This window comes from Oryzias latipes, chromosome 14, assembly GCF_053564925.1.
Source record: "Oryzias latipes strain Hd-rR chromosome 14, Olatipes_Hd-rR_3.1".
Classification (NCBI taxonomy): Eukaryota; Metazoa; Chordata; class Actinopteri; order Beloniformes; family Adrianichthyidae; genus Oryzias; species Oryzias latipes.
The window spans coordinates 8458031-8473853 of record NC_136250.1 but is presented as its reverse complement, the minus strand read 5'-3'; the positions used below and the strand labels follow the sequence as shown (position 1 = coordinate 8473853).

Here is a 15823-nt window from a genome sequence, read left to right as displayed (position 1 = left end):
AATGTAGAATCAAAGAAACTCGGTCATAAAAATGTATGCAGATGGAAATAAATACAATTATCAAAAAAAGTGTATATATAGATATATATATTTATTTTTTTTAAATACACTGAGCCGATTTTTGTCTTGGAAGACAGAATTAACTCAAACGGGCAAAGACATGGAACGCACGTTAGACAGCCTCGGAGACCAGGGGCTGGAGAGACAATAGAGCAGTGGACCGTGTTTTGTGGTGTAAACATCTGTCTGAAAGTGTGCTGTGCATTCGTATGAGCATGTGCTGGCTCCATCTGATCGCACTTCCTGTCTTACAGCACCTCCAGCTAGAAGTGCAAGAACTGATTATCACTCTTACCTAAGAGGTTTCTTTTGAGAAAAATTGCTGTTTGATTTTTTTCTGATTTACGATTGGTGAGGGGTGTGCATGATGAGCTTCCAGCGTTACTGACTAATTAGGAAGTTCTGAAATTGGTTGCATTGATTGGAAATTGACTTTTAATGAACAACTTAAGGTTAACTGAGTGGGGCTTTTTTTTGTTGCATGTAGTTGTACTGAAACAAAATTTGTGTTACTCTTTGCAGGATACTTTGGGTTTTCTCTTAACCCACCTGGTGTTCAATTATGAGGCAAAAATGCATTTTCCTGAGGTCATTACCTGTAACAAATGAGACGTAAGTGCACAGATAAAAGCTTTGAAGTTATGCCTGATGGAGGCCTATTTTAGCTGATGTACATTAGCATGATTGGCACTCATCTCCTTTTAAAGTTGTTATCTCTGCTGTGGTTGGATCTGTTCCTGGTTTTGTTTGGTCAATTCCTACCACAAGTTGAAGTAGGGAGTAAAACATAACCTAAAAACAAGGAGGTGGATGTGAACTTAAATGTTATAAAATCTTAAACAAACTTGAAGGCCAAACAGAATATTGCAGAAGATTAGACAATGAATGAATGGAAATGAAAAGAAGTAGCAGCTGTGGCAATTAATAATAGAAACCAGGTGTGACATGAAGGTGCAAAGCAGAACAGAACATGACAGCCAAGAAAGATGGAGAAAAACAAACTAGTTGAATAACCTTCAAAGTAATTCCACGGGAGCTAAACCAAAGACAGCTGAAGATTTAGAGTTTGGAAGGTTTTCACTGAAACCCTCCAAAAGCATAATTTTGCATTAAGCTATTGCAGAGTGACAACTATTTGATCATACCCGATTTAAGACACACGTTTGGTGATTACAATTGTAACAGTAGATGGTTTCTACATTGAGTTTACATGAGTTTATATTTGTTTTGTAGCTTTAAGTTCATGCCTCGTTCTAGAAAAAGTGAGAATATTTTAGTTTGTCGAGCTCTAAGTACAGTTAGTGTGAAATCAGAGCTTGATATTTGCCTCCTCAGGCTGACATTTTACCCTCCTGAGCTCTCGCCACAGGATTGTCTGGATGGCACAGTGTTTGTACTGCGTTGCTTCACTACAGTAGTTGCACTTGTCTCAACCGGATAAGCTGTACTGAGGAGCACAAATCCCCCTACAGCCTCCTTGTCAAAACCTCCCCCCACAACTCTATCTGAGCTGCTCTTCTGTGAGGCCGTCTCTCCATCGTCTCCTTCAAGGTTTTTCCTCTTAATATTCCATTCAATTCTACTTTTCTAATAACTTTGTAATTTAATTCCTTTTTGCCGATATTCTTGGAGAATAAAAGAAACACGATAAAAAAACAGCAAAATAAGAAACACAATGACTCACTAAGCTTGTTATAGGCAAACAATGGTGCCGTTGCTACACATAATAAACAAATGCATCAAAGGTGCATTTACCACTGAAGGACATAGAATTAGCTCTATATCTTCGACTATAACAAGTGATTTGGATAAAAACTACAAAATGACTTAGCCCTGTTCATCTTTATGGTTTAAGTGTTGTCTGTTTTTTGTCCTAAACTCTTTTCCAATTTTACACTTTTTGTTTTGCTATGGGACTTTTAAGTGCATTAATGCCGTCAATGCACACTTTTGAAGGCCACTAATCCTCTTGTATCATAGTCACTTACAAAAGAAATAAATATTCAACCAGTTTTTAGTACTTTATTCTTGTTATTTTTTCGGTTTGGATTGCTTTGTTCACAAAAAGCTGAATATTTGTTACGTGGTGGGTCACAGTGACAACGCACCCCTTTGCTGGCTCGACTGCAGCGGCAAAGGAAAGTGATATCTGTGCCGATGGGTTAAATAAAGATCAGAAAGAAATTTCACCTCTTACTGCTTGTTTTGTCCAGATGATGAAGCTAAAGTTTGTTTTACAGAAGCCAGCGCAGTGATATAGAATATTTAAGCTATGTGACCGGAACTTCTTTTTTAGGCGTGCGGTTATCACTGTGGTATCTGTAAGGATTAATGGCCGACGAAGTACGCATTATCACTTTTTAACACCCAACAGCCAGTCAGAATCGAGTATGCAACCGGACCGTGGTATAACAGAAATTAACGCACAATGCGGAAGCCTGAACCATTAGACGCAAATAAACAAAGATGATGCAACGATGACCCAAAAGTTTGGTTTCAAAGAAACAAAATCTAAAGTCTAAAAGGTTCCATTCCCCCTTATGTCTTATTTCCTCCTTAGACTCTCTTCTCTCTTTCTCCTCGGCTGCATTGCAGTCTTCAAAATAACCAAATGAACCAAACAGGTTAAAGTAAACTATAAAATCACGGATCTTTTCTATTGTCTAGCTGTTTTGATAAACTGTGGAATAAGGTACGACAGACTGTGGGTTTTCTTTTTTATAAACTTGCTTAAGACATGTTAATAATTGGAATCCCAACTGGTGTTTAGGCCAACACAGTGATATAGAAGATTTGGGCTATGTGACTTTTGGGCTATGTGACTTTTTCTTTAGGTATGGTACATCACTTTTTAATCCACTCCCTGCAGCCAGTCAGAATTGAGTATTCACCTGGACCGTAGACATGCTTCTACTATTTTTGCACTCTTTTTTTATTTTTATTATTGTCTTTAATTCTCATGACTCCAGATGCATCTTAACATCATGGCCACCTTTAATTTCATTATGTTCCTTGTATGATGACAATATAGCATTCTATCATATTCTATATGGTAGATTTGGAGTTTTTCTATCTTGATTAGGCCAAAAGTGTTTTGCCCAAATGGCAGTCAAGGCGGGAATCAAACATGCAGCCGTTCGATTGGAGGTCGACCACTTTACTTCTGCCCTGAAGCTTCCTCACGATAATTTATCCTTTTTTATGGTTTTAAAGGGTTAAAAACTATTAAATGCTGCTCAATCAATTGTAACTGCAGCAAAAAAAAGTTGTTCATGAACTGACGGCTTTATAATAAGGTAGAGGAGAAGATGTTAATGGAGGACGCAGTGAAATGTGACTTCCTTTAGCTCCATATGTCATTGTTTAATGAGCTCTTAAGGCCTGCAGACCTAAACTGTCTCGTCCCGAACCATTTAAGTTTCTGATCTTCATCTCCTTACTGAAAAGCCTTGAAGTGATCTTACTGTATTTCACTTATTCTTTAGCTGTTGTTTACCTAATGTTCTCATCCACATCTGCACATTAATACTCCATGTGCTGCTGGTGCAGTCATTGCATTTAGCTCAAGGACACGAAGAGAATCAAAGCCGTGACCTTTTAGCTATCAGCCTAACAGGTATTCTGTCACATACATCATTAATCTCATCCTTATAAAATCGCCTTAAGAGGATAAGGGAATGTTTCATATTTTTTTAATGTAGGTAGATGATCCCTGGCTTAAATGTTCAGCACCGTGATGAATGGTTGAGGGCTTTAGTGTCTTGGGCACATTTACTCTCTACTAAATCAGGAGGAGAAATTGGCTGTCCCCAGAAGGATAAAGGGGAAAAAAAAAAAAAACTTCACAAAGTTTTCATTATCATGTCCTTAAAAAAATGTGATCACACTTGTGAAATTTTTCATGAAGCCATCCTAATAGAAAATGTCAAAATTATGCAAACAAAGTTTTCATAGTAAAATATGTACAGTCCTGTATAAAAACGTCTAAAAATGGACATGTTATTCAGTTGTCACTTTTTTTTTTCTTCAAAGCAGCATCAATTCTTCTAGGCACACTTGCACATAATCTTAGGCTACACTCACACAATGCACGTACAACCGACCACTTTCAATGTAGGCTTCCACTTTGTCAAGTTTTTAAATCCGTTTTCAGGCTCTACATACAAAACATGCAGCTTTTGAACGCAGGTTGAAAATTTAACCAGGTCAAACTCTGACCAATCAGGGACTTGGATTTGGCGAATGGATGGCGTCCCTTTTCATTCATGAAAGTGCCAACCATTTAAAATCACAGAGGAGAAATTTATATTTGCGGTTTGTGTCCGGCCGGAATTATATGACACCGGGTTTTTCCTAAATCGGAATAGAGCTGTGCAAGAAAAAGCCTGGAATAGGATTCAAGCTCCAGGCTAGTATTGAGTAGTGACAGGGTGACTAGGGTGAACACAATGTTCTAAATGTGCATCCAAAAATGCTCTTTCAGTCAGACAACTCCTGCAGTAAGAAATATTTATTTGACATTTCCACATTCTTTAAGTTGGCATTCACATATTTTCGTTTGGCATAAGGCTCCGTTCAATTCCATGAGAAATTTCCATAACACTTTCGGGTAACAAAACCCCCCCTTTACGGAGCCCACAGGTGGAAGCCGGGGAGGAGGGTGGGGCGAAGAATGAGCGCCGAAGGTAAGAAAGATAATGAACGACTGCGCACCTGGGCTTAAATAGGACGCTGAGCAGGTGAGTTAATTGACTGAACCGCCCTAGGGTATTTACCTGTAAAACAATGCAGCGAGTATCTGCCCGAAATACGATAAATCGTCATTTCAGCCCATTCTTGAATGCGTGGCACATAGCCAGTGTGAATGTAGCATTAGAAAGAAGGCAGTTGGTAGTGTTTTCCAAGCATCTTGAAGAACCAACCACAGAACTGTAGGTTTTCTCACACCCCTTTGTGCAATCATGTAATTCCAGACACAGTCCATGATGCTGAGATTAGGGCTCTGTACGGGCCATGCCATCACTTCCAGAACTTTTTGTTCTTCTTTGCCCTGAAGATAGTTTGTCATAACTAAGGCTGTGTGATTGAGGTTGCTGTCCTCTTGCAGAATAAATATGAGGCCAGTCATACGCCTCCCTAATGCTATAGCAAGATGAATAAGTATCTGCCCGTTTCTCTCAGCATTGAGAACACCATTAATTCTGACCAAATCTCTAACTCAGTTTGCAGAAATGCAGCCCTAAACATTTAAGGAAGCTCCACCACACTGCAAACACTAAATCTAAAGTAAAACAAGAAGTATTTCTAGAAAAAAGATGTCTGTGTGCCCAGAAAAATAATCTTATCAAAAAAAGTTTTTCAGCAGCTAAATAATCTTAGTTTGACAAAACATGTCTTAGCGACTATAATATTTTCTGAAGAACTCTTTCGTACCCCATTGGCAGATTGTTAAAAAAAACATCCGCCAATGGGGTTAAATGTTTTTATGCATTTCTAAGGGCCTGTTTTTGCAGTGCATGCTTCTGTGTTGCCCACAGACATTCATTATTAGGCTCTCTTTAGCTCTTCAATGGATAAACCACTTTCTGCTGCACCTATTTCAAAGTATTTTTAATTTTGGCGCATCAGTCCAGAGCCCCGTCTGCTATTTTTTGCACCCTCTTCTGTATACCTTTCGTAGATGAGCTTTTTATCTGCATCTCTTCCATGCAGACCACTTCTGGCCAGACGTCTCTGAACAGTTGATGGGTCCCATGCCAGTTCTAATCTGATGGCACTGCTGCTCATCTTCTGATTTTGGCGGACAATAAGAGGCTTGATGTGTCTTTCATCTGCTAACCACTGTGTCTGAAATCCTCAGTATGGTGAGGTGAAACCTCTGTCAGTGTTAAGATCTTTGCCTTGTATGCAGTAGATCGAGCTTATATCTTGTTTTTGTGCTTGATATGAAAAAGTCTGTCAGAACTCAACTTGGTAGCAGAATTTGGCTGTTCCTCACCCAGTTTGAAACCATCGATAGCACCTATTCAATAGAATCAAGTGTATAATCCAAATCCACAAAATTCCTGACTTTGTGCAAGTGTATCTATAAGAATTGATGCTAGTTTGAAGAAAAAAGGTAATAACATCAAATGTTTTTATTTTATTTGGATTTTACTTTTCTTTACTCACTTTGCATTTTGTAAAATGTTCAAAATAAAGATGTTACTAAATGTTGGAGGTACAAAAGTTCACAAATTGTTAAATAGCTTCACATGTGGACTACAAAATCATTGACATAGGAAAAAAATACTGAAAGACAAAAAAGGATTGTACCAGAGACTGCAACAAAATTATATAATTGCATATGAATGCTAAAATGTTCTTTTAATATTAATCATGCATTTGCATCTACAATATACTATTAAGCACTATTGATTTGTAGTTATTGGAGGTTTGATTTTAATTCCTACTGCATGCTGCCTTTACTGTTATTTACTGTCTTTTTGGGGATTTTGTTTGCATGTTTTAGGTCAATTTAATTACTTCAAAATCTCACCAACCAAATGCATCTAAGCTCTACTGTCAAACACTAAACATGATAAAAGACAATTTTAAACAATTCCATGGAATAATGTCAATTATTTTAAAGGTAACAAATTAACAAATTTCATTTGATAAAAGTAGTACAATAACACAAATTATGCAGTGCATTTTTGTTACAATTAAATCAGCAAAAAGAACAAGAAAATATCCTTTTAACAAATAGATGGCAATTTAACAGAAGAAATTTCCACTACTCAAACACTTCATAGTAACTTTAATGTACATTTGTGGAGTTTAAAGAATTACAGAGAGCAGACTATGATTTACTGAAATCTGCAGCTGGTTTCCATGCAACGATAGAGTCTGGAAGAAAAATTTAAGAGATTTTCCACCAGCTTCTAAATCGCTATCAACTCCCCACTGTCTGCCTTTTGCTCACCACTTTACCGTCTTTGTCGTCTTCTGTGCTATTTCTCACTTTGCTCACTCCGTCACTCTATTATCTGCTTTTCTGTTTTTATCCCGTGTCACACCCTCCACCTCCTTTTACTCCATTCCTCGATGCATCCTTGGCAAAGCCTCTGTTCCTCGGCGGAAAGTGAGGAGGTGTCTGCTCCCCCATATGGCCTGTCAACTTACAGCAGCGAGAGTGTGGGTGGGGTGTTGCATTCCAGCATAGCACAGTGTAAAATGAAAGAAAGAATTAAAGGAGAGAAATCATATGTCAAATGCCGGAGAATCCGCCTGCCAGGAAGCCATTTCCAAAACGCCTTTGAACTTGAGGTGCACCCAGCAGCCATAAATTATTAAAAGCTGATGCGTTTTTGTGGAAGACCTCATATTCACAATGAGGTATCTTCAGCAGCGCAGAATCACTGAGCAGTGGAATGAAATATGAAGGAGCTTGTTCTTTAAATGATGTTGGGATGAAACTGTTTTTTTTTTAAAGTCGGAAAAAGCATTTTTAACCAATAATTTGATCTGACTGATTTACTTTCTCCATCCTGCACAGCAGCTGATTATATTTTTAGCGTCAGAACAATTATTTAAAAAAAGAGCAGCAACAGAGAATGACCCCAGAAACATGGTAGTTTGTTCTACACCCAACAGTTTCAGGTTATTTTTGTAAATAGTGCCCCAATAGTCACTGTCTCATATATTTATGCATTAGGTAATTAATTTATTCATAATTAAATAATTTTCTAGACCCACTTGTCCTATTTTGATTCTCATAGGTCCCTGGATGGGGTATGTTCACTTCACCAAAAGCATTTTTCATGCCTGACCTTGTACAAATTATAGCATTCAAATGGGAAAGTGATATTTATATTTATGGTTAACATGGTTATTTATATTTCCTGTTTTTTTGGGGGTGTAATGTGGTCATAACAGTTTCCAAATATTTTATATTTCTGGTAAGTGTAAACTAAATACGTGCACAAACGAACAAGTAAACAAGAAATAACGGCATATTCATTCCCATTTTAGTTTCCTAAAGTGCAGCCCCCTGTTGTGTTTCACATTAAAATAATCGTAATGGAGCATTATTAAAACACTCTACCACACTGTATGGTCACATGTCTTCGCTAAATTCAAAGTGTCTCCTCACATTGGAATGGAATGATGGCTTGATCATGTTTTCCTCCCATCACGTGTTTGTTGTCTGCTGGTCGTTTTTACCTAAACTAAATCTACCACGCCTCAATCCAAATGGTACTTTCCAATGTGGACATAATCCATTTATTTTATAATGAAAAAGGTCGATTTCCTTAACAACTTGCCTCAGACGTGTCAATCTGGTTGGATCGTATCAAAAGAAATGGATTCATGGAGTAGCTCGATTCATCGTTTCACCCCTGTATTAGACCATATATCCTTTTATCAGACCACGTTTGGTTTTAAGCTTTAGTTTTGCTCTAACATCCTACCATGGTTTGCAGCTGAGCCTCAGACATTTTAATGAATAATACAGAAAGGTCAAGATATATTTTTAATGGATCCATACTCCATGTGGCCGCTGCTGCTTCGGTTGATATTCAGAGGTTATTTCTATTACAAAAGGATGGGGTATGTTCTTTTCGGAATTGATGATGGAGTTTTAGTAGAAGTGTGATGGATTGTCGCGGATTATTCCCTCCCATTGGTTTTGGGTCGTCTGTGCTTTACTCCTGACTTGTTAAAGACTGATGAGATAATGAATCAGAAGATTCAACAAATATTCAAACATAAATGAGTGAAGGCAACTTTAAATCCTACCATTTCACACATGACAAAACCTTTTCATTCATTACAAGCTCAAGACTTTCATCTTCAGATGCAGAAAACACTTTGAATGATTTTCTCTATGAGATGAGCAGCTTTGTGCTAATCCCCCCCCCCTTCCTTTTTTTTTTAAGGAAAACATGTCGGATTTGCATTCAACCCTTAAAAAAAAAAAGCAGTTGGATGGGTTTTAATCAGTCATTCAGCATCATCTGCCGCACCAGCAGGCGGGTCACCCTGACTTTGAAGGAATGCATGGCAGTGTGAGATGTAGGGACGTGTAATTCAGCAGGCATGTCAGCAGCAACCAAGGGTGAGAGTCGTGTCCTCCAGATGACACCAAGCAAACAGTCGCTTAGCTTTCCTGTTCCTGTCCTCCCACGGACCACTGATGGAGATTAATGATCACACTTTTGTGTAATTGCTCAGACATCTCGCTGTGACAAATTGTATAAGAAGGAGTCATCGGGATTTGTTTCAGTGCCAGTCTAGAACTGGTAGCAGAAGAACGGGAATATTCATCCGGCATCAGATTATGCTCTTCAGCTTACTTACGGTACTCTGATAAATCTAATGTTACTTTATTTTTATTTTTTTGAGAGGATATTGCAGCACTTTGCACCACATTTTTCACCTGCAGCTATAATTTTTCCTTTATTTGCATAATTTTAATTAAATGCTCACTCAGAAGCGCCCAGTCTGCGTGTCATGTAGGGTGTAGAAAAAGCCAGACCCTTTTATATGTTAATATACTTCACAGCTACATTGTCTTGTCTGCCATGCAAATGAATATTTCACACCTCCATCTGCATATTTGCATCAGCACGAAGACCTAAATGAATTATTTCCGTTGCCTCTTCATTTGCCACACCGCCTAATTGTTTCGACTTCATTTGAGTGATCTTTCAGAACTAATCCTGATAACGTTTCACCTTTCTGGGCTTGCTGCCCACAAAATGAGACTTTGTGCCACTTCCAGTGATATTTTTATCTGGAGTAAAAGTTGAAGAACAATCCCAGATTCAGCTAGAAAAACTTTATCCGAATAAACATTAAGATTAACTGCACAAATGCATAAGAGACAAGAACTAAGCCTCAAAGCTTTTGCTGGGTCCCATCATTACCTATAAAGCTTCACTGAGGGCTAACAGTTGAGCAGGAAAATAAAAATAGCAGAGAAATTATTCCAATTCCCTTTCTTGCCTGATGTTTGTGAATGAAGAAGCCTGGTTTTTGTAAAAACAAGGTGGTTCAGCAGCATCATCTCACCCTGAGTCATCGTAGCTCAGCTTCCTGCCTGGAGGAGCCATTGACCTCAGTCAGCAGCGTCTCACCATCTATTATGACAACACATCCTGACATAGAGCCACACTTATTGAGCAGTAGCACACACACACACTCAGTGACCGTGTGCTTGTACCGCCTCCAGGTGACCATTCTGATCATCCTGGCCTTGGCCTTCCTCGCCTGCATCGTGTTCCTGGTTGTTTATAAAGCCTTCACCTACGATCACGCCTGCCCAGATGGATTTATTTATAAGGTAAGTGGCCTGGATCTCACACTGGGGCTTAACCTTAAATTTACCTCTAAATTCGATAGGATGTGAACAGAGAAAGTTGGGGGACAAGTAGCTGAATAGCCTCTTTACAGTTGAGCAGCTGATTTCTATCACTGCCTCATACTTTGATTTTATTCTACTGACATTGGGAAAATCCTGAATAGAAATTCTGGTCTGTTAATGTTTTTCTATTCTCATGCTGTGTTCACAGCAAAAGCGATTTATGCCTTAACCTTACGCCCTACATCCACTGCCTCTTGCTTGACGCTTCTCTAAATATGTGTTCATAAATTTGACGCTCTTGAACCATGTGGGAGGACCTTCTGTCAAAAGTTTTGAGCCTCGCCAGTACACCGTATATCTCATATACGATGCATTGGAGACACAGATGATGTTCAGACATCAAGTTTATTTATTTTTGAAGAGCTCTAAAAAACATAGATAAACACGTCTCCAGTCTGGTTTCATGAGATCTTTCAGAGACTCTCCCAGTACAGTGAGGTTCACCATCTACTGCAGGAGCTGCATCTGAATAAAGGCCACTTTTGGCGATATTTGTGTCCCCCGGTGACCCAGGTTGACTACTTGCTGTCCTGCATTAATCAGAGGAGGGAAAAATCAAAATCAAAAATAAAATTAGAGAATCTTTTTATCACCGTCTCGATACAAATAAGAAAAATATAACGTTCAGGAGAACGATCAGATTCTACTTCATGTTGGTTTTGGACTCCCTCAGCTGATCACATCATCAATACGCCAAGGGCCAAAGCTGAGCCCCGCGACCCATCTTCTTTGCCAAAGTTTACATATATGAACTCGGAAAACATCACGCCACGCAGCCCAAAACCAGCTGCGTCCGACCGCATTACTACCGTTTGTACATCGATTTGATATTGTAACTGGACCTCGTGTGTGAATTGCATTCGGTGTAAACATAGTTTTAGATGGTTTTTAGACCCAAAAAAAAATCTATAAAAAACTTTTTTGTCATCTTAAAATTGATTTATCAGTATCTAAGCCACAAGTCAAGGTCAAGGTGTTTTGTTAAAAAACCCAGAATATAAATTAGGTAATCAATTATTCAATAAATAGACTCCACTAACACAATGTCCGACAGCAGCTTTTATTGGACTTAAAAACAATGTGATAAATAATAAGTGTATTTATCAGGCGTTTATCAGCGGATTTCTAAGCCTTTTTTTTCTTTTTCAATTTATAGATAACAACCATCTAGAAGGAGAAAAGAAGAAAACTGATAAGGATTTCTTTTCAAAGGGTTTCTTTAAGAACACAGTAAACCTCTGTCCTTTAGTGTGTCTTTTAAAGTCCTGACCTGTCTGTCTAAATAAAGCAGGAAAGGTTGGAGTTTTTCCTGTGAGAGAAGAAAAAAATAAGGTGCTCCTGGCCTACTTTCATTTTCATAGGTCACCTTACAAATGGGGGTTAATGAGGCTTGATAGACATTCATTTATCAGCCAAACATTAGATGTAGTTATGATTAATCTAATCATATGTTATCTTATCCTTTTGCTATTTATCCCATAGGTCTGCTTCTACAAATTGTTAGACTTTCTAATACCGAAGAGTCTTATTTCCTATGAAGTTTACCACATTATGATTTATTCTGGGTCCATACACAAACATTTATAAGACCAAATACTTGGCGTAATCTTTTAAAACCAAAAAACCCGTAGATTTGTTTTATTTTTTAGGATTTCTGTGTCAAATCTGCATGAATGGGCACAGAAACCTCCTCCCTTTGCTTACTGTTTTTTGCAAGAAGTCACCTTGTGTGGTTCGGTCTCGTGGCGGTCTTGAGGACAAATCTCGTTTCAGGCTTCAGAAACTCTGCAGGAGCTCTCGCCGCAGTCTGCAGAGGCATCATTAACTGTGTCACATCCACAGAAAGTGTGTCGGTGTAAAAACACACTTTCAATCAAAATGTCAAATACACTCAGCAAAAAGCTAACAGATTTTTATGATAAATACTAAAAGATGAAAATGAAAGTGACCATATAAACTTAAATATAGTATTTTTATTTGGAATTCTTTCCTCTTGCTATCATTTTTCATTCCTACAGTAAAATCAATAACTCAAAATATACAAAAGTACATTAATTATTCATTATAAAAAATAATTATAAAAAATTAGTAAAGTACATTTTTTAAAAAGTAGAGTTAAGTTGTTTGTACTTCTATTAAATACCATCTAATGTTCATTTTTATTTTAGATGACATTAGATGAATTTTAAAAAAATTAAAAGGTAATAGGTAGATGAGAACAACAACAACAGTTTTTTTGTGAAAAGCTGAAGAGTATAATGTCTATGTCTGACCTAAAATGAAAAAACCTAACCAAGACTTCTACTATCTATTGCACTTTGTTAAAAGCTCATCATCAAGGCTGACCTGTAAAAATTTCCGACAGGAAACTTAGAAAAGAACTAAATCTGTCTTATCTTTGTTGCTCCTTCCCAGCACAAGCGCTGCATCCCAGCCTCCCTTGAGGCTTACTACGCTGCCCAAGATGCCAACTCGAGGGGCCGTTTCTACACAGTGATCAGCCACTACAGCATGGCCAAGCAAACCACCTCTCACTCGGTCTCCCCCTGGCTGCCGGGAGGAGCGGCGGGCCATGACACTAAGCCACCAAGCGGTGAAAGCCACTGAGATAACACACACAAACACATGCAGACTTGAGAGTTTATTCAAGGGGGGATAAAGATCGCATACAAACACAATTATGTCTGGTGGTGTTAAGAAAAAATTGAATTCCAACCTCCCAAAACCAAAACAAAAAAAATCTAACATTACTATGGTATAGAGTAAAAACATGCATGCAGACATTAGAACCCACAGACTAATTCCCACTCCCAATATGCCGTCAGCCCTTTCATATGCTCCTTCCTCTTCTCTGTAGGAACCCTCATCATTAGCTGACTTGCACACTCACACTCCCCTTTTTACCCCCTGTTCTCTCATTTCTTTGATTGCCATGTTTATTTTTGACTGTAAGGTGTGACATTTTCTACGTGACTGCAACTCTTTGTACAAAGCTGAACTCAATGCTTCTTCTTGTAGTGAGACTCTCTGTAGCAGCAATTTCCCCCCCAAAGCCTTTATTCTAGTTACTGTAATCGGTTTCCTGTTTGCTTTTTGTTTGTGCATAAAATAATGCCAAACTCAAGTCTTAACTATTTATTTTTTAATAAAAGGTTTCCATTTGAGGCTACTATCCTCAGTTTTTCTCTCTGAAAGAGTCAGTTCATCCTATTTGTTCCAGATGGCATTTGCCATGTGCAGTGCCATACATTTAAAACCCTTCAATCACTGAACTTGTACATAGAGTTGTGCATTAAGACTAGTTTAGTGTGTATGCATTGTTGTAGTGAGTTGTTTTTTTAACAGGTCTGCTCTTCCATGTGGATTATTAAACACTTGGTTTAAGACTAAAGAAATTTATTTCTTCTTCTTTCTTTCTTTTATTCTCTGCAATGTGCTGTTCTGTTCATAAATGGGCTTCAACTGCAGTCAATTTTTGTTTGTGTACTGTTATCTTTTTTATAATGTGTAACATTGGATCTGTTGTCATGAGCGCTACTGTTGAGATATTGTGATGTCTTTGATTAGATGCCTGGGGTCAAATGTTTAAATTCCTCAATTTTACAAAAAAATTGTTATTTTTTGCTGCTTTTCTGAATCTTTTCTTGCTTATTTCCATTCATCTCAATCATAAAGGCATTTCAGTCAAATCCCCTCCCATTTCTAGCCATAAAAAGACTCATTTCCTCATATGGGTAGTATTGTAATCCAGGTGTTTGATTTTGTGGTCTATATATACATGGGATATACATTTATTTAAAAAGTAGCTTATACATTTATTAGAAACAAAAATGAATAAATTGGTACACTTACTGAGACAGCTATTTATTGGATTTATTAACATTTTGTTTTAGGATGAAAAAAATGCACAAATGCAGATGAGATAGTTAAGATTTATTAATCCAAACTAGGAAATTCAACTGGAGTAAATGGAGCGATATAATTATGCTTTTGACTTATCTCTCCAGAAACTGTACAGTGATAGTACCTTTTAGATTTCCCTTAAGATCTAATTAATCTCTCCAAATTTTTTACATTGTTATGAAAGTTTTAATAAAAGCGTCTCCTAAAAAAACCCTAATTATAGCCAAAAGAAATATCAATGTTACATACGGGAATTCTTTCCACAGTTTTTGAATCATCTTTACGTCTTTTCTTGCCCCTTTTTTTCCAGATTGTGTGCAGAAAAAAAAGTTTTTTGTGTGTAAACATAATTTATCCATCTGGCCCTGGGTGTATTTTATTAGTGTGCCACATTGTCCCTGCTCTCTTGTTTTAAATTCAAAATAAAATAAAAAAAGCTGTGACCTGTGATGAGTGTCTGACAGTCTCTTTTTTGCATGCAGAAGTGGTGCGAGGTGATCGGCAGCTGCGGCTGCTGTTGTATATTTGAGGTGATCAAACTTGGATCAGATTCCTGCTATGTCTCTGCTGTCCGTACTGATGAGATCTGATGACTGACAGCATCTTCAAATACAAGGGTGCATTATTTATCCCCACAGTGCTCTGTGAATCCACAAAGAAAGACCTTTTCTGGCCCTCCTAATGAAAGCCTGCGGCTACCTCAGTCTAGTTTTGAGTTGTCAAGGTTTCCACTGAGAGAAACCCATCACAACAGAAAAATAAAACTGTTATTGGGGTCTTGAGCAGCTGTTTGCCAACAGTATGATGCGAGTTGATCATGCAGCGGACGTGTTTTCATCTATTAGGAAGCAGACAACCTTTGAAAGAAAATATTCCTACATTTTTACAACCGTCTTTTTTTTTTTCCAGAGATTTGTGCAAACTCCCACACAATTTATGCAACATTTCTGACTCAGAGACTTGATGTACTTTGTGGGACAGATGGTTGCTTATGCAGTGCTTACACAGTTCTTCCACCACCCTGACTTGAAGGCTCAGGTGAAGAAAAGCAGCTGGTGGCTAAAATGTGTGGTTTTTTTATTTTTTTTTGGTTTGTTTTTCTTAGGTCAGCATTGCAACCACTCAGAGCCACTAAACCGAAGAAAAACTAGCTAATGCTAAAAGCTTTTGCTGTGTCAGTGCTTTGAGATGATGCTGAATTCATTTGCATAAACACATGTACCATCTTTGAAACTGGCTGATTTTAGCACAACGGCTTATTGTAAGCTCCATCTTTTCTCCCCATGCTGCGAAAGAGCAAATCTCTGCCAGTCCTACTGGCTCGTTCATTCCAAAGATCGTAGAGCTCCAGTTACTTACAAGGAACAATTGGCAATCAGATATGAGATGAACTGCAGTTTAATCCTCTGGCAGCTAATCTCGCTGGCTCTTTAATTATAACATCAAAAAGCT

At 38.0% G+C, this 15823-nt stretch overlaps 1 protein-coding gene across 1 annotated transcript in view; it reads left to right on the top strand.

The window, feature by feature from the left end:
- Positions 1-14821, top strand: part of nsg2 (neuronal vesicle trafficking associated 2) — a 47518-nt gene extending 32697 nt beyond the window's left edge. Inside the window, exons 4-5 of the mRNA XM_004076135.4 lie at positions 10277-10387; positions 12884-14821. Coding sequence (XP_004076183.1) covers positions 10277-10387; positions 12884-13075 — 303 coding nt within the window. The 3' untranslated portion in view covers positions 13076-14821. The remainder of the gene's footprint in view (positions 1-10276; positions 10388-12883) is intronic.
- The last annotated feature ends 1002 nt before the right edge of the window (positions 14822-15823 follow it).